The sequence below is a fragment of the Natator depressus genome, chromosome 13 (genome assembly GCF_965152275.1).
Source record: "Natator depressus isolate rNatDep1 chromosome 13, rNatDep2.hap1, whole genome shotgun sequence".
Classification (NCBI taxonomy): Eukaryota; Metazoa; Chordata; order Testudines; family Cheloniidae; genus Natator; species Natator depressus.
This window is the reverse complement of record NC_134246.1, coordinates 31,230,766-31,249,902: the sequence shown is the minus strand read 5'-3', so window position 1 is coordinate 31,249,902 and position 19,137 is coordinate 31,230,766. Positions and strand designations below refer to the sequence as shown.

Below are 19,137 nucleotides of genomic sequence, written 5' to 3'. Positions count from 1 at the left end.
GGGTCTAATATTTATTTAATTTTCTTTCTTTATATAGGAATTCGATACAGTGCTCCTATCAGATAATAATTTCTAAGTTATTATCTGCAAAAAAACAAGATTTTTCAGGTGCCCAAGCAGCCCCTGGAATCATGGTTAAAGTTCCCCTCCCCCCCAAAAAAATCTGAAATGGTGCCCCTCAAACAATGTGGAGGGATAAAACAGGGAAGCGAGAGCAGCAGCCCCAAGGCTCTGCACACTGTACCTGGCTGGCTGTACACTGTCTCTGTGTCAATTTTGAATGTTCCTATGCGTGTTCCCAGGAACGGGATCTTCTTTGAATGAAAAACCTGCACATAACACACAAATGCATTTCAGCCACTGAATGGCACGGCTGTCAACAGGGCGGAGTGCAGCTGCTCAGAGAGGAATGGGCAGAGAGGACAGGCTGCTACGAACAGAAGGATCCTGCAAGCAGAGCTCCACTTCATTGACACAGATGGCTGCATGCTTGTGACCTGACCTGAAGCTGAGTGACCTCCCCCAGACATTAGGCCAGTCTCCCCACTGGACTGGATCAAAGGCCCAAACCAGCCAACCTTTCCCTCATGTCCAAACTGACCCTCTCCTGAGCCAAGGCCCACACCAGGCCGACCACCCAAGGAGCCCAGGCCAAGGCCTGAGCCAAGCTGACTTCTCCCCTGGGCCCTAGACAAGCTGCTGCGTGTGCCCAGACCCGCCTGAGGCCTGAACCGTGCCAACCCCGCTCTCATGTGCAGGCCCAGGCTCAAGCCAGGCTGACCTCCCCAACAACTGCAGGCCCAGTGAGGCCCACGTTGACGTTTCATGTGCCTGAACTGACTGCATTCCTGCCCATGGGCCAAGACCTGGACTGAACTGAGCCAACCTCTTAATCCATGGCCAGGAGGAGGCCTGAGCTGGGATGGCATCACTCCAGTGCCAAGCCAGGCTGGCCTCTCCTTCGTGACAGGGCTGAGCACATTCCTGCAGGGAGGGGTGCCCTGCTTGGCCACAGGTGGAGGGCAGCAGGCTGCAGTGGAAGAAGAACTAGCATCTCTGGTCTCCGGCCTACGTTTCAACGAACAGGTGCTGCTTTTAACCCTCTTATTATAAAGAGCCTCAGGTGAGTCTTCTGAGCTTCAGGCCTCGGAGTCTTTCAAGGGCCTGATTCTGCCCTGCCTTCCCCTTGCGCTGGCATTTATACACGTGCCAGGGTGGCCGAGTCAGAAAGCCCCTCCTTCCCACCAGCATGTTACACCCCTCTGCAGGCCAGGGGACAGGCAATGGGAACCATTCCTGGGGTGCCACTGGCTTCAATCTCCATCTGACTGGGACTGAGAGCAGCTGGTGCCCTTAGTAGGGGGAGCAAAACCGCTACAAAATGTCAACTCCTCTCCAAGAGACAAAGTGGGTGAGGTAATATCTTTTATAAGCTTTTCCTCAGGTCTGGGAGAGGTTCTCCGAGTGTCACAGCTACATGCCAGGTGGAACCGATTGTTTAGCAGAATTAGTTAGCTCATATTCTAGGACCCATTCAAGGTAGAGTGCCCCGTGACCTTTCCTGGACCAGAGGAAGAGCTCTGTGTGGCTCGACAGCTTTTCTCTCCCCAACAGAAGTTGGTCCAATAAAGCTATTACCTCACCCTCCTTGTCTAATATCCTGGGACCGACACGGCTACAACTACACTGCAGACAAGTAAGTATAGCCGGAAATGGAAAAATGAACTGGGGGAAAGAATCTGGGCACATTTCTCCTGATATTTTACTGTGAGGAAGGGGCGCTTGGTTCTCCCTTGGGGGCTCAGTCAAGGCTGGGGAGGAACTCTCCCTTGGGTCAGTCTCAGCTGGAGGGTCAGGGGACCCCTACGAACAGTTGTGCTGAAATAGCTTAACGGTATAAAATTACAACTGGCATTTGCCAAGCAGATGTAACCCTGTGGGGCGCTATGAAAGCAGGAGACTGACAAACTGCGTGCAGTGGGGATATCGACGTGATCGGATGCTGTGGCCCAATCAGTACCAACACGTAAGAGGGCACACTTGCTATATATGGCGAAAAAAGCAACAACACTACCATTGCCTGCTCTACCTCGGCTGCTGAAGGCGCTTGCCTAACAACACATAAGATGTAAAGTGGGTTACAGACTGCTATTGATTACAATGGGCTTAGGAGCAGGCCCTATAGCTGCACATATAGCTTGTGTTACCTATAAGGAAGGCAGCATTGTCTACTGGCTAAAGTAAGAGATGAGAGTCAGACCCCTTGAGATTTATTTCCAACTCTTCCACTGACTTGCTGTGTGATGATGGACAGGTGCTTTAACTTGTCTGTGGCTCAATTTCCCCACCTGTAAAATGGGCGTAATACTGGTGCCCTAACTTTGTACAAGAGCCTGAAGAGCTCCAGGTGGAAGGTGCTGCCATAAACACACACACACACACACGGCACCTCAGTGCAGCATGTCAGTTGTTGCCATTACACAGATTCTTGCCAATGTGACCCAAAGGGGTGTGGACAGCAGGGCATACTTACGGAAATCTCTATGAGTCTGTGAAATAAAACTTCCCTTGGTTCATGAAATTCAAACAAAAAATACTGCAAGAGAAGAGAGAGAAAACTGAGCACAGCGCTCCCATCGCAACCCCGAGATTGGACACAGCCATGTCAAGTGTGTCTTGAATGAGGCTCACCTGTGGAGGTGCTGTGCGCTCCGTGTGACACTGGTTGTGTGTAGGCAGGGCTGTGCATTCTGGGTGACACTAGTGGGTGCAGGCAGGGCTGCGCGCTCCGCGTGACCCTGGTTGGGTGCAGGCAGGGCTGCGCGCTCCGCGTGACCCTGGTTGGGTGCAGGCAGGGCTGCGGGCTCCGCGTGACCCTGGTTGGGGGCAGGCAGGGCTGCGCGCTCCGCGTGACCCTGGTTGGGGGCAGGCAGGGCTGCGCGCTCCCCGTGACCCTGGTTGGGTGCGGGCAGGGCTGTGCGCTCCGCGTGACCCTGGTTGGGTGCGGGCAGGGCTGCGCGCTCCCCGTGACCCTGGTTGGGAGTAGGCAGGGCTGCGCGCTCCGCGTGACCCTGGTTGGGGGTAGGCAGGGCTGTGCGCTCCGCGTGACCCTGGTTGGGTGCGGGCAGGGCTGCGCGCTCCGTGTGACCCTGGTTGGGGGTAGGCAGGGCTGTGCGCTCCGCGTGACCCTGGTTGGGGGTAGGCAGGGCTGTGCGCTCCGCGTGACCCTGGTTGGGTGCGGGCAGGGCTGTGCGTGCTGCCTGACCCTGGTTGGGTGCGGGCAGGGCTGTGCGCTCCGCGTGACCCTGGTTGGGTGCAAGCAGGGCTGCGCGCTCCCCGTGACCCTGGTTGGGTGCGGGCAGGGCTGTGCGCTCCCCGTGACCCTGGTTGGGGGTAGGCAGGGCTGCGCGCTCCGCGTGACCCTGGTTGGGGGTAGGCAGGGCTGCGCGCTCCGCGTGACCCTGGTTGGGTGCGGGCAGGGCTGCGCGCTCCGTGTGACCCTGGTTGGGTGCGGGCAGGGCTGTGCGCTCCGCGTGACCCTGGTTGGGGGTAGGCAGGGCTGTGCGCTCCGCGTGACCCTGGTTGGGTGCGGGCAGGGCTGTGCGTGCTGCCTGACCCTGGTTGGGTGCGGGCAGGGCTGTGCATGCTGCCTGACCCTGGTTGGGTGCGGGCAGGGCTGTGCGCTCCGCGTGACCCTGGTTGGGTGCGGGCAGGGCTGCGCGCTCCCCGTGACCCTGGTTGGGGGTAGGCAGGGCTGCGCGCTCCGCGTGACCCTGGTTGGGGGTGGGCAGGGCTGCGCGCTCCGCGTGACCCTGGTTGGGTGCGGGCAGGGCTGTGCGCTCCGCGTGACCCTGGTTGGGTGCGGGCAGGGCTGTGCGCTCCGCGTGACCCTGGTTGGGTGCGGGCAGGGCTGTGCGTGCTGCCTGACCCTGGTTGGGTGCGGGCAGGGCTGTGCGCTCCGCGTGACCCTGGTTGGGTGCGGGCAGGGCTGTGCGCTCCGCGTGACCCTGGTTGGGTGCGGGCAGGGCTGCGCGCTCCCCGTGACCCTGGTTGGGTGCGGGCAGGGCTGCGCGCTCCCCGTGACCCTGGTTGGGTGCGGGCAGGGCTGCGCGCTCCCCGTGACCCTGGTTGGGTGCAGGCAGGGCTGTGCGCTCCGCGTGACCCTGGTTGGGTGCAGGCAGGGCTGCGCGCTCCGCGTGACCCTGGTTGGGTGCAGGCAGGGCTGCGCGTGCCGCGTGACTCTGGTTGGGTGCGGGCAGGGCTGTGCGCTCCGCGTGACCCTGGTTGGGTGCGGGCAGGGCTGTGCGTGCTGCCTGACCCTGGTTGGGTGCGGGCAGGGCTGCGCGCTCCGCGTGACCCTGGTTGGGTACAAGCAGGGCTGCGCGCTCCCCGTGACCCTGGTTGGGTGCGGGCAGGGCTGCGCGCTCCGCGTGACCCTGGTTGGGGGTAGGCAGGGCTGCGCGCTCCGCGTGACCCTGGTTGGGGGTAGGCAGGGCTGCGCGCTCCGCGTGACCCTGGTTGGGTGCAGGCAGGGCTGCGCGCTCCGCGTGACCCTGGTTGGGTGCAGGCAGGGCTGCGCGCTCCGCGTGACCCTGGTTGGGGGTAGGCAGGGCTGCGCGCTCCGCGTGACCCTGGTTGGGTGCGGGCAGGGCTGTGCGCTCCGCGTGACCCTGGTTGGGTGCGGGCAGGGCTGTGCGCTCCGCGTGACCCTGGTTGGGTGCGGGCAGGGCTGTGCGTGCTGCCTGACCCTGGTTGGGTGCGGGCAGGGCTGTGCGCTCCGCGTGACCCTGGTTGGGTGCGGGCAGGGCTGCGCGCTCCCCGTGACCCTGGTTGGGTGCGGGCAGGGCTGTGCACTCCCCGTGACCCTGGTTGGGTGCGGGCAGGGCTGTGCGTGCTGCCTGACCCTGGTTGGGTGCGGGCAGGGCTGCGCGCTCCGCGTGACCCTGGTTGGGTACAAGCAGGGCTGCGCGCTCCCCGTGACCCTGGTTGGGTGCAGGCAGGGCTGTGCGCTCCGCGTGACCCTGGTTGGGTGCAGGCAGGGCTGCGCGCTCCGCGTGACCCTGGTTGGGTGCGGGCAGGGCTGCGCGTGCCGCGTGACTCTGGTTGGGTGCGGGCAGGGCTGTGCGCTCCGCGTGACCCTGGTTGGGTGCGGGCAGGGCTGTGCGTGCTGCCTGACCCTGGTTGGGTGCGGGCAGGGCTGCGCGCTCCGCGTGACCCTGGTTGGGTACAAGCAGGGCTGCGCGCTCCCCGTGACCCTGGTTGGGTGCGGGCAGGGCTGCGCGCTCCGCGTGACCCTGGTTGGGTGCGGGCAGGGCTGCGCGCGCCGCGTGACCCTGGTTGGGGGTAGGCAGGGCTGTGCGCTCCGCGTGACCCTGGTTGGGTGCGGGCAGGGCTGCGCGCTCCCCGTGACCCTGGTTGGGGGTAGGCAGGGCTGCGCGCTCCGCGTGACCCTGGTTGGGGGTAGGCAGGGCTGCGCGCGCCGCGTGACCCTGGTTGGGTGCGGGCAGGGCTGTGCGCTCCGCGTGACCCTGGTTGGGTGCGGGCAGGGCTGTGCGCTCCGCGTGACCCTGGTTGGGGGTAGGCAGGGCTGCGCGCTCCGCGTGACCCTGGTTGGGTGCGGGCAGGGCTGCGCGCTCCGCGTGACCCTGGTTGGGGGTAGGCAGGGCTGCGCGCGCCGCGTGACCCTGGTTGGGTGCGGGCAGGGCTGTGCGCTCCGCGTGACCCTGGTTGGGTGCGGGCAGGGCTGTGCGCTCCCCGTGACCCTGGTTGGGTGCGGGCAGGGCTGCGCGCGCCGCGTGACCCTGGTTGGGTGTGGGCAGGGCTGTGCGCTCCGCGTGACCCTGGTTGGGTGCGGGCAGGGCTGTGCGCTCCGCGTGACCCTGGTTGGGGGTAGGCAGGGCTGCGCGCTCCGCGTGACCCTGGTTGGGGGTAGGCAGGGCTGCGCGCGCCGCGTGACCCTGGTTGGGTGCGGGCAGGGCTGTGCGCTCCGCGTGACCCTGGTTGGGTGCGGGCAGGGCTGTGCGCTCCCCGTGACCCTGGTTGGGTGCGGGCAGGGCTGCGCGCGCCGCGTGACCCTGGTTGGGTGCGGGCAGGGCTGTGCGCTCCGCGTGACCCTGGTTGGGTGCGGGCAGGGCTGTGCGCTCCGCGTGACCCTGGTTGGGGGTAGGCAGGGCTGCGCGCTCCGCGTGACCCTGGTTGGGTGCGGGCAGGGCTGTGCGCTCCGCGTGACCCTGGTTGGGTGCGGGCAGGGCTGCGCGCTCCGCGTGACCCTGGGTGGGTGCGGGCAGGGCTGCGCGCGCCGCGTGACCCTTGTTGGGTGCGGGCAGGGCTGTGCGCTCCGCGTGACCCTGGTTGGGTGCGGGCAGGGCTGTGCGCTCCCCGTGACCCTGGTTGGGTGCGGGCAGGGCTGTGCGCTCCCCGTGACCCTGGTTGGGTGCGGGCAGGGCTGTGCGCTCCGCGTGACCCTGGTTGGGTGCGGGCAGGGCTGCGCGCTCCGCGTGACCCTGGTTGGGTGCAGGCAGGGCTGTGCGCTCCGCGTGACCCTGGTTGGGTGCGGGCAGGGCTGTGCGCGCCGCGTGACCCTGGTTGGGTGCGGGCAGGGCTGCGCGCGCCGCGTGACCCTGGTTGGGTGCGGGCAGGGCTGTGCGCTGCGCGTGACCCTGGTTGGGGGTAGGCAGGGCTGCGCGCTCCGCGTGACCCTGGTTGGGTGCGGGCAGGGCTGTGCGCTCCCCGTGACCCTGGTTGGGTGCGGGCAGGGCTGCGCGCTCCCCGTGACCCTGGTTGGGTACAAGCAGGACTGTGCGCTCCCCGTGACCCTGGTTGGGTACAAGCAGGGCTGTGCGCTCCCCGTGACCCTGGTTGGGGGTAGGCACAGCTGTGCGCTCCGTGTGACCCTGGTTGGGGGTAGGCAGGGCTGTGCGCTCCGCGTGACCCTGGCTGGGTACAAGCAGGGCTGTGCGCTCCCCGTGACCCTGGTTGGGGGTAAGCAGTGCTTGTGTTGTGACCCGGGCTGTGGAGAGTAACAGCAGCACAGCCTGCTCTCAGCCACACTGCAGTGTCCCTGGTCCCTTCTTTGCACCGTGACCTGTGCAGGTGGCTCTGGACACTCTACCAATAAAATCCCTGGCCCACCCCACGTACCTCATTGTAAAAGGGGCAGTTCGTTGACTTTTGCGTTGCTGTGTGCCTTTTCTCTTCTCCAACCTTCACCACCACAAAGGGGTCAATGTTCACCCCCACCAGCTTCTGGGCTTCAATGACATTGATCCCGATCTGTGGAAACATGGGAAAGGAATGCCCTGACGGGTCCTTTCGGAGGAGCTGGGAGTGCCACCAATGAGAGGAAAGCTCGCCTGTTTCCTTCCTGCAGCCAGCTCTTCCAGAGACACAGCCCACCCGTTAGCCCATGACCCTTCACTGCTTTTTAAAATGCCCTGCGGTCATTAGCATCACTTCCCGCCTTAGACATGTGACGGTATGCTCAGGAGGAGCAGGACAAATGGGAAATCAAAGACTACAATCCAAATTACCTTTCCACTGATGAGTGGCAGAGCCTTTGCCCCCTAATATTCTAGGCGTTCCCTAGAGTGTCCAGAGAAACACTGTAAAATAGCCAGCGGTTAGAGAACCGTAACATTTACAGCCGAATGGGCACTGCCCCTGCAGCATGGTCAAGCTGGCCTGGGAGTGACGGCTCCGCTACTGAGTGGCAGTGGGGCTCAGGCCAGCTGCGTAACCTCCTGGGGCCATGTTCATTGCTGGGATACAGTGGCATCTCCGTGTGTCTGTTTGCTCGTCCCTAAGATGGGAATGAAAACCCCTGCCAGGTGGGCTATGAGGGCCAGTTAATATCTACACTGCACTTGGAGGATGCAAAGAGCTACAGAAGCACTGTTACTGTTGTTATTATTAAACTACAGGGCGCTGTTTAACAGCTGAGACAGCAAGAGGCTGATGGGTCTCCCCACATTGGGTTCGCAGTTTCTAATCTCCCTTAAACTCATATCTAACTTTATGGCCCAGTAAGAATCCTGGCTCACACTGTTCAAAGGATGCATTCTGGAACCACTTCCATCCCGTGCAGAATGTTCACACAGACTCTCAGCCTCCGCATGGAGAAACCCCACCAGCAATGAAAGGAAATATCAACACCCATCTGGGCCCGGCCAGTGGGGTTGGAAATGTAGGCGTTTAAGAGCTTATACATCAGATGAGGAAAGGAGAGCTCTGCTGAGGCCAGTATGTGATTAACATGGAATAGGAAGCAGGGATGTGGCAAAGAGGAACTGCCGGACTGTTCCTTGGAGAGGGCGGAGGGGCAGAGAAAATGGCGGCCTGCCTGTCTGTTACACATTGAAGGGAGACACTCGCCTGGCGGTTAGCCGCCCTGACCGTAGCAGACCTGGCTCGGGACAGGGATCCAAGGGGAGGCACATGACTTGCAGGTCTTCAGTACAATACCTGGAAGCTTTGTGGTCTAGGAGTGGCAAACAGGTCCCACTTGCAGAGGCGTCTGGAACGGCTGCAAGGGAAACAAACTAGCTGAGTAGGCCTCTAAGCAAAACCCTCCTGTAACTTACTGGGGCTGCAGCCTGCACAGGTGCAGAAGTAGCGTCATTGCCCACTGGCACTGATCACACAGTTACGCCCCTACGGTGGAGCTGTAATGGCTGGAGACCAAGGGCCCATCAGCCAAGACATGAGCACGGGGAAAGGAAACTCCAAACACTCCTCCCAGGCAGCCCCAGCAATTCCAAGCAACCGCCCTCCATAGGTGGCTCAGCTGGAGGCTCCATGAAGAGGCCACATTTCCCCAAGGGCACCATCATGTCCTGCTACTGGAGAGCAGAAACACCACAGCCTGGCTGCACACACGGACACAGGCTGCAGGCAGACGCGTAGCCGGGGGGAGCAAACAGGGGGAACGATCCAAAAAAATGGCCCCACCCGCTGCGGCGCTGTTACTCACCCAGCGGCCGGCCCTCACTCGCGCCGGGTGTCTCCGGTGGCACGGACAGTCCCGCCGCCGAAGACCCGGAGCGAGTGAAGGTCCCGCCACCGAGGTGCCGCCAAAGATCCGGAGCGAGTGAAGGTCCCGCCACCGAGGTGCCGCTGAAGACCCGGAGCGCCGCCGGGTAAGTAAAAGCGCTGCAGCGGGTGGCATCTCTTTTTTGGATCGCTCCCCCTGTTCCCTCAACTGGGGAAAATTTAAAAGGCGCCAAGACATTGACAAGGCGCCACTTGTGCTCAGTGGGGGAGCGGCCGCTGCCCCGCTCCCACCCAGCTACTCTACTGGCTGCAGGAAGGGTAAACAAGGCTGGACTGAACCCCCAGAGGCCTGTGGGTAAGACTCAGCTCCTCAGAGTACCCCAGCACAGTGGGGATGGGCCCCTGGGCCCAGCTGTGTGGAGAGACCCACACCTTCACCAAGCAAAAGGCCATGCAGAGCACTGACCCTTGCCTGGGGGAGAGAAGAGGAGCATGTGCCAGGTACCTCTTGACAGGGCTGAAGACGATGCCCAAGAACTCCATATCAGACTCATCGTCGTACTCCTCCTCCTCATCATCATCATCACTCTCCAGGCCCTTCACCAGCTTCCTGCCCAGTGCCGTGGCCTTCCTATCCAGCTCATGAGCTCGCTTCACGTCAGCTGTCCTGGAAACACATACATACTTGTCAGCCTCGTGTGAGGTTGCCCTGGCAAGAGCAGGGAGTCAACCAAGGAAGCATTGCTTCTCCGATCCCCGAGCACCTGCGCATTGCTCCGAGAGGGCACAGGCCCCCAGGGTACTTACTGCAGCTCCTCGAATCCAGCATTGCGGATAATTAACTCGGAGCTGCAAGACACAGAAACACTAGTCAAAACAGCCAGCCTGTTATTGCTGTTCACCAAACACATGCTTCCGAGTCTGCTCTCGCTTTAACTGAACTGCTCCCTGTTGTAAGGCCTTTGTTTTCATTGCAGACTGCACAGACTCTGTACAGCATCACTATCTGGCCACCTCCTTACCCCACACCCGCCACTGTAACCTCTGAGCTCCTCAGGTCAGAATTTCAGAGCAAAGACAGCCATGATAACTCCCCCTTCTGACTCCTCTGCACCCACACCACATTGCCAGTCTGTGTGCCATCTTGCACAGCCTCTGGGGATTGCCAGGACCAGTACTTACTTACCCCTGTCTCCACTGTAACCCTTCGTCCCTTCTCACTTTGACTAGTGTCTTTCCTACTTGCATGGTCTTCTGCAGGGCAGCACAGACCAGCCAGCACTGAAGGGAGGTGCAGGCTATCCGCCCAGTGTTGAAAAAGACAAGGCTGCAGCTCTGTTGGATGCTGACACCTACCCCATGCCTGCCAAGTGGTTTGCAATCCCACGTCCCGGCGAGTAGTCTGGACTCCTGCACTGATCTTACACACAGCTAAAACAGTTATGTCTGACCAGGCAATCTGTCTCAAACCATCCCACTAGCACTGTAAAAAGCCACTGCGGACAGGCCCTAAGGGAACAAGGATGGGAGTGCAGAAGCGGCCTAATTTTTTCCTCTTCCATTATTTTCAGTACCTGTCTTTCATCTGGTAGACAAAATCCTCTTCATGCCATGTACCCGCTGAGCCATCAGGAGGCTGGTAACGCAAATCTAGCTCGATATAGATCTAGGAAGGGAAAGAGCAACATGCATGAAGGGCACAGCAGCCAGAGACTGCCCAGTGACACACCAAAGGGGAGGAGAAAGGACATTACAAATAAGAAGGAAAAGTGAAGAAAGCTGTCAAGGGCTTTCCTTCCTGGCTGGCCAGCAGGAACAGGCAGCCTGGCTGTGCAGAATCCCTGTCTGATGGTTCAACAGACGATACTGTACTTGCCCAATACCACTTCCAGCCACAGCTCCCTGCAGTTTCCCAAACCCAGGGACAAATGGAAACTAAGCTAAGCTCAGGTTTCCAAGTTTAAAATGCACCATTAGCAGCTTTCCCCCATGGGCTTGGTGCACTGGCTTTGAGGGGTTGTGCAAACTGGGAAATGAGAGAGGGGCCCAGGGCTTGGTCATGACCAGCTAATATGGCTTTAACCATTACTGTCTTTGCCTTCACTTCATGCAAAATAGGGTTGAAAATGTGCTAATAACCAAGTTAGCGAATCTGTTCTAAACCGCCACCTAGGGGAGGTGGATTTAACCAGCAATGCTGTTACATAAACTTCACCTGCAGCTCCCGGAGGTCAAAAGAGGGGGCAGCTTTGCCACTGACATCAGTTGGAGTGGGAGCAGGAGTGGGCACTATGGCTACAATTTTCAGAAACAACCAGCGATTACTCAGTTTGGGGACATCCAATCAGAGATATTGCAGCTCCTATGGACTTCATTCAGCTGGGGCTCTCTACAGCTGACAGCTGAGACAGATCTTCTGTCCACAAGTGAGAAAGAGAAGGAAAGTATGCTCAGGTGGTAGAGGCTAGAGCCCTGCATGGGACAATTTTTTAAAATCCCTCTCCCGTCCCGCCCCACTATGCCCATTCCCACCTGCTCTGTCATTGTTTCGTGCATTTTTATCCCACTACCACCTGCAAAACCTTAGTCCCCTCAAATCCTTCAAGACAGACAGATTCCCCCATGCTACAAAAAAAAAAAATACTGTCAATTAACACAGAAGCTCTCAGCCAGGGGTCCGGAGCCCGCGGGGGCTGTGAGCAGGTTTCAGGGGGTCCGCCAAGTAGGGCCAGCATTAGACTCACTGGGGCCCTCGGCGGAAAGCCGAAGTCCCGCTGCATGGGGCTGAAGCCCAGGCCTTAACCTTGCCACGCAGGGCTGAAGTCGAAGCCTGAGCAATGCGGCTTCACAGGGGCTCCTGTGGCACGAGGCCCCAGGCAGTTGCCCTGTTTGCTACCCCCTAACTCCGGCCCTGGCTTTTACAAGCAGAAAACCAGTTGCTGTGGCATGGCTGGGCCATGGAGTTTTTATACCATGATGGGGGGCCCTCAGAAAGAAAAAGGTAGAGACCCCCTGAATTAATAATTAATATATATATAAACCGAATTCAGACATAATTTTTACCACAAAAAAAATCACATCTTGCTTAAACCATGTAAAAAAATACTTTAACTTCTTGTTATAATAGACATCAAATCTCTTTCTACCCTCCAGGAACTTGTCTAGTTCTTTTTTGAACCCTGTTATAGTCTTGGCCTTCACAACAGCCTCTGGCAAAGAGTTCCACAGGTTGACTGTGTGTTGTGTGAAGAAAAACTTCCTTTTGTTCGTTTTAAACCTACTGCCTGTTAATGTCATTGGGTGACCTTTGGGTCTTGTGTTATGTAAAGGAGTAAATAACATTTCCTTATTTACTTTCTCCACACCAGTCATGATTTTATAGACCTCCATCATATCCCCTAATCGTCTCTTTTCCAAGCTGAAAACTCCCAGTTTTATTATGCTCTCCTCATACAGACGCTGTTCCATACCCCTAATCATTTTTGTTCCCCCTCACTGTTTTTTTTTTTTCAAATTGTAACGTTTCTTTGTTGAGGTGGAGCAACCAGAACTGCAGCAGTATTCAAGATCTGGGCGTACCGTGTATTTATATAGTGGCCTTGTGATATTTTCTGTCTTACTATCTATCCCTTTCCGAACAGTTCCCAACATTCTGTTTGCTTTTCTGACCAGCTGCTGCACATTAAGTGGATGTTTTCAGAGAACTATCCACAATGTCTCCAAGATCTCTTTCTTGAGTGATAACAGCTAATTTAGACCCCATCATTTTGTATATATAGCTGGGATTATGTTTTCCAATGTCCACTACTTTGCATTTATCAACGTTGAATTTCATTTGCCATTTTGTTGCCCAGTTTTGTAAGCTCCCTTTGTAATTCTTCCCCAGGGCTCCGGGGACGGGGCTCCGGCCACCACTACCACCCTGGGCCCTTTAAATCGTCCCCGGAGCCTGCCAGAGCCCTGGGGAAGCGGTGGCAGGGCTCTGGGGACGATTTAAAGGGCCCAGGGCTCGGCCGTCGCTACCACCCCAGGCCCTTTAAATTACTGCCCCAGCCCCGCGTGCTGCTACTTCAGGGCTCCGGCAGCAGGGCTCTGGCAGCAATTTAAAGGGCCGGGGGCTCCAGCCGCAGCTGGGAGCCACAGGCCCTTTAAAGTGCACCTGGGGAAGCCGATCCACCCCGGTACGCTGTACCAGGGCGTACCAGCTTACTTTCACCTCTGATTATAGCTCACGAAAGCTTATGCCCAAATAAATTTGTTAGTCTCTAAGGTGCCACAAGGACTCCTCGTTGTTTTTGCTGATACAGACTAACACGGCTACCACTCTGAAACCAGTATTATTGAGTAAGGTTAAGATTCTGTCAGGTATTTTTAGTAAAAGTCACAGACAGGTCATGGGCAATAAAAAAAAATTCACAGAAGCCTGTGACCTGTCCTGACTTTTAATAAAAATACTCGGGAGAGGGGCGAGGGAGAGACTAACAGTCAGAGCGCTGCTGAGGGCCGACCTCTGGCAGCTGCTTCAGCCCGGGGGCCGCTGCTCCAGCCCTGCCGCTGCAGAATCCGTGATTTCTGTGACCTTCATGATTAAATCGTATCCTTATTATTGAGTCTTCTAAATTTTATAACCTCTCTAAATCTCCTGGAGCATTTCAGTCTCCATCAGCATCCTGGTCAGGTGGCCGGCAGTATATTCCTAATGCTATATTCTTTTTATTCAAGCATGGAATTACTATCCATAGAGATTCTGTGGCATAGTTTGATTCATTTAATATTTTTACTACATTTGACTCTACTCTTTCTTTCACATATAGTGCCACTCCCCCACCAGCACAACCTCCTCGGTCATTCCTGTATATTTTGTACCCTAGTATTAGTGTGTCCCATTGATTTCCATCATTCCACCAAGTTTCTGTGATGCCTATTATATCAATATCCTCATTTAATACCAGGCACTCAATTTCACCCATCTTAGTATTTAGACGTCTAGCATTTCTATATAAGCGCTTAGAACATTTGTCACTTGTTAGCTGTCTGCCATTATGTGATGTCACTGAATGCAACTTTTTTGCATTTGACAGTTTCTCGCCAGTTCCTGCTTGTACTTGATCATCTTCCATCCTCTCCTCCTTACCAGAATATAGAGAATCCCCATTAATAGATCCTCCCCTCCAGGACGTTTCTGTGAGAACCGTGTGCACCTCCACACAGGGGTGAAAGTGGGCCAGTACGGTGTACTGGTAAGAAGCCGGTACTGGCTCGTACACAGCAGATGTTAAAACACGGCTGTTGCTGCCCCTTCCCCGTCCCCATCGGCAGGCCTGCTGGTAGGGAGCCTACCGGCAGGGCTGCCACTAACAGGGGGCGGGGAAGGGGCAGCGATGCTAAAGCACTGAGGCAGCGCTTTAATATCATTTCCCCTTTTGCCCCCCCCCGCCCCCAGTCCACCGACAGGGGCAGGGCAAAAGGGGCAGTTTCCCCGGGGCAGGCGATTTAAAAGTGCCAGGGGCTCCCGGCCGGAGTCAGGCAGCTAGGATGGGCTGGCTGGGGGAGGCTGACCCCAGCCCCGCCCCTTCCCCCTGAGACCCCGCCCCTTCCGGGGCCCGGAGCTGGGCCCCTTTACCAGAAAGAAGTTTATATTACTTTCACCCCTACCTCCACACCTAGCAGAGGAGCACACAGGAAATATCTTCAATCAGGTCAGCGGCTGGAAACCAGGAGAAGGCCCCGTCTGACCTATTGGTTCTCTGCAGGTGCAGGTGTTGCAAGCCACTACTTTTTTCAGGATCCTACCACCTTAGACTGCAGAATTTCAGCTTTCCTTCAAAAAATGAAGACTTTAGCCGAGTGGTTCTCAACCTGCAGCCACTTGTGGCCCGATCAGCACACAGCTGCGGGCCATGTGACATCCTCAGGGCCGTACAGATAGTATATATATTGTGTGGATGCAGCCCATATAACAGAGAGCTGCCTGTGTGGCCCACGATGGTAAACAGGTTGAGAACCACTGCTCTAGCCCATATGGTTGCAAGATAAGACTTCAAAACAGGAAGCAAGTGATATCACTGCAGTGATGTCTGCCTGTGTCTGCAGACCCCTGAACCAACAGCTCTCAGAGACACCTACAGCTCATTTCGACTCAGAACCACTGCTCTAGCCATGTCCCTGGGTAGTGACCCTTCCTCACAACCTTCCCCCAGTCAGACCCGCATAGACAAAGGGAAAAGAAATTGCATGTCTCTCCAGCCGCTGGCAGAAAGGTCTGAGTTGGCAGCTTCTCACTGCCGCTCACCGGCTGAGGGACAATTTTGGCTTGGTACGTGGAAGAGCCAGGGGAGCAGCCCTTGGAGGAACAAAAAGGAAGAAATGGCTGTACATGACACTGGGACCTGTAGTCCCTCAGATGGCATTTCTCGCCCTGTCGCCAGGCATTCTGCTCTTACTCGCTCCCATCGTTCTGCGCTTACTGGACTGTAAACAGCTCTGGTATCAGCTTCCCCGACTCGGAGCCACAGGCTGCTTCTCGTCACTGCGAAGCAGCCCATTAAGCATGAGGCACGTTTAGTTGCTGCACAGCTGGCATCACACAGGCAGGATACAGACACGGGAAGGCCCATAATTGGTTCCCGGACACATTCTGCATGTACCGTTAGACTTGCACTCAGAGAGACTCCCAAGAGATTTTGCTCCAGAGCCTCCTATCCTGGGCTTACTGCCCCAGCCATGGCTGTTCTGGGCGTGCCTACTGGGAGGAAATAATCCTTTTTCAGACTATTTTAGCGTCCAGTCCCTACAGTGCTGCAGGGCAGCCCCCGCCTTCCCACATGAAATAGGGGCCTTTTGGGGGTGTCTAGAAATGGAGGAATCTAACTAAGTAATTTGAGAGAAGATCAGGGATTCGCTCCTGTGGGCCCTGATGTGGATAATCTCTTCTCAGGCCCTTATGGCCTCATCTAGCCATTTCCTCATTGCCAGGGACTGGATTCTAAAACTCTCACTCCCGGTTTGTGGAGAGCTCCGTTGAGTGTTTGGAGTTCATTAGAAACCAAAGATCTCCCTTTCCATTGGAAGCTGGCTCTTTGGGGCGGGAGAAGGGGAGGAGATTTCTGTGACGGTGTACTCCGTATGATGTTATGAAAATATGCTAATGAATGTGAATATAATGTAACTGGAATATGCTTCATGCAAAAGGTCTCTTGTAAGGTATCATTACAAAGCTTATAATCTACTGAGTGTGGTCATCCTATTTGTATGTATGTATCATTCTTGTATCTGAAACTAGAAATATGAAATATAACTCTGAGGTCCTATTGTAATTATGCAAAGTCTGGCCCACTAACGGTGGTTTGGAATTTTGATGGCTCCCATTAACCAGGACAATTGACTGTGGATGGCTGTGTTTACTTGTAAGTCTTCCTGTATACCTGTGTGCTGGCAAGTGGGTAATGAAGTCTTACAGTGACATGTGATCATGTCACCTGAACTGGAATCCATCTTTAACCTGGTGCTTTTCCATTTAGAAGGAGGGGTGGGAACCCAGAGAGGGACAAAGGATTCCCACCTTATGCAAAAGATGTATAAGGGGTGGAACAGAACAAAAGAGACTGCAGTCATGAGAAATCCCCTAGCTACCACCTGAGCTGGAATGAGGACTGTTTCAGGGGAAAGGATTGTGCCCAGACTAAGAAGGTGTCCAATCTGTGAAAGAAGCTTATTGAAATATCTCTGAGTGTGAGATTTTATCTGTATTCAGTTTTCTTACTGTATTAGGCTTAGACTTGCGTGTTTTATTTTATTTTTCTTGGTAATGCACTTTGTTCTGTCTGTTGTTACTTGGAACCGCTTAAATCCTACTTTTTGTATTTAATAAAATCACTTTTTACTTATTAATTAAACCAGAGTACGTATTAATACCTGGGGGGGGCAAACAGCTGTGTATCTCTCTCTATCAGTGTTATAGAGGGTGAACAATTTATGAGTTTACCCTGTATAAGCTTTATACAGGGTAAAACGGATTTTTGTGGGGTTTGGACCCCATTGGGAACTGGGCATCTGGGTGTTGGAGACAGGAGCACTGCTTAGGCTGTTTTCAGTTAAGCCTGCAGTTTTGGGGGGATGTGGGTTCAGACCTGGGTCCAGGTTTGTAGCAGTCTGGCACAACCAGGCAGGGCACTGAAGTCCCAAGCTGGCAGGGGAAACAGGCTCAGAGGTAGTCTCAGCACATCAGGTGGCTGTCCCAAAGGGGGTTTCTGTGATCCAATCCGTCACAATTTCCTCCTCGTCAGAAGGGTGAGAGTGTTTTTCTTCAGGGGTTTGGTGTGCTTTGCTTTGGGACTAGCCTTGCATGTAGGAGGAGAGAAAAATAACAACAAAGAGGAGGAGAACCAGAAAAAAGCTGTCTTGGCCTAAAGCTTCAGAGGCAGTGGGACAGGAGCTGGGAGTGCCACACTGGGATAGGAATGGCTTTCTCCACAGTCCCTGGGATAAGCAGCCTGACCCCAAATTAACATGATGTTCATGAGAACCTCTGGTCAGAAGCAGAGATCCTGGATGCTGGAGGAGACACAAGGCCAGACAGACCATCAGTGTCCATACGGAGAGGCATAGCCCAGGGTGGGAATTTCAGCGTTTGGATACCAAGCTGACAGGCATCTCTTGGAAGTGCAGGGTACATGGCTGCAGAAGCCTGGTGTGAGGCAAACCTGCAGCCATAGCAGGGCTGCTCTCTCAGCTGCACTGACCTCCCATCCAACAGAGCCTGCAAGTGACTCAGCCCTCAGGCATGCGGCAGCAGCCTATGCCTGAGCAGAGCCTGGGTCAGCTGACCCCCAGACTCACATATTTCCCCAATGTCAGAGCTGCAAGTTAGTCCATGCAACAGCACTACCCAGCCAGGAACCCTCCTGTGGCCTCACTGTGAAGCAGACTCTCTAGACTCCCAGCCTGCTCCAGATCCGGTTCCTGTTCCTGGCCCGATCCCTGTTCCAGCTTTGCCCATGTCCTACCCTGACCTTGCTCCAGCTCTATTACTGACCTGCTCCACCCTGCATCCACCTCCTGACCCCCGGCTCTGACCTTGGCCTGCATCTGGACTCCAGCTATGGTACTGATTTGGCTTGTCCATGGACTATAACCACCCGGCTTCAACCTCTGCTCCAATCACCAGGCCTGACTGCCTGGCACCCACGCCTGACACCAGGGAGAAAGGTGGAGAGTTTCTGGGATGTGAAACCCTTGCAAACTAGCAATGTCCAGTGTCTCACCAAGGATCCTGTTAAAGCTGTGAAATACACACCAGCTGTTAAAGAGCACATGACCACACAGACCACATGGAGATCGCATTGAGTGGTATACGTAACACTATATCACAGGCTGTTTCTGGAACAATCGGCTTCAGAAAGTCACACAAGACATCTTGGCTTTCTGAAGAGGACTTTGATAGATGAGCGAAAAAGGCAGTAAACAAGCAGGGAGCTGTCTGAAAACCTAAACAGTTGAAAGGCATTTTCCAGGCCTTAGCACAACATGACTGTGAGATCTGTATCAATTCCCTGGCCGACAAAGCAGAGGACAGCCTGAAGTATAACAACCTGTCCTGCCTACAAAGCTATCGCGCACCTGGCTGGCAGCCATAAACATCTTCTAACATCCTCATCACAAAACCAGACAGCTCTCCCTACTCACTATCCAACGAGGACCTGGACAGATGGAAAACACATGATGAAAGCACACACCTGCCAACAACTATCCAGAGCTATATGACCTGGCTAACCATACAGCAGCACACCCAGGGATGAATACTGATCCTCCATCGCTCGAGGAAGTACAAAAGGCCATCCAACAGTTATGGAATCAACATGCTGCTGGACCTGATAGTATTCCACCTGAGCTGCTCAAAAATGCCTCAGAAACAGTGAGCACTGGCCTGCATCAACTGTTCTTAAAAGTGCGGGCACCAGGCCAAGTGCCAGCAAAATGGAAAGATGGCATCATAGCATCCCTGTACAAGGGTACAGGATCTTGCACCAAATGTGGCAACTACCAGCCAATCTCATTGCTACAGTCCCCGTAAGGGTCTTCACTCACGTCCTGCTTGGTAGGATGCAGCCACTCCTTGACAGACATTGTCATCCACAACAATCAAGTTTC

At 56.0% G+C, this 19,137-nt stretch overlaps 1 protein-coding gene across 1 annotated transcript in view; it reads right to left on the bottom strand.

The window, feature by feature from the left end:
* Positions 1-19,137, bottom strand: part of LOC141997877 (fer-1-like protein 4) — a 104,222-nt gene that overhangs the window by 70,281 nt on the left and 14,804 nt on the right. The window contains exons 5-11 of the mRNA XM_074970404.1: positions 10,563-10,654; positions 9,796-9,837; positions 9,494-9,655; positions 8,461-8,521; positions 7,141-7,272; positions 2,534-2,596; positions 245-329 (exon numbers count right to left, since the gene is read on the bottom strand). Of these exons, the coding sequence (XP_074826505.1) occupies positions 245-329; positions 2,534-2,596; positions 7,141-7,272; positions 8,461-8,521; positions 9,494-9,655; positions 9,796-9,837; positions 10,563-10,654 (637 nt within the window). The remainder of the gene's footprint in view (positions 1-244; positions 330-2,533; positions 2,597-7,140; positions 7,273-8,460; positions 8,522-9,493; positions 9,656-9,795; positions 9,838-10,562; positions 10,655-19,137) is intronic.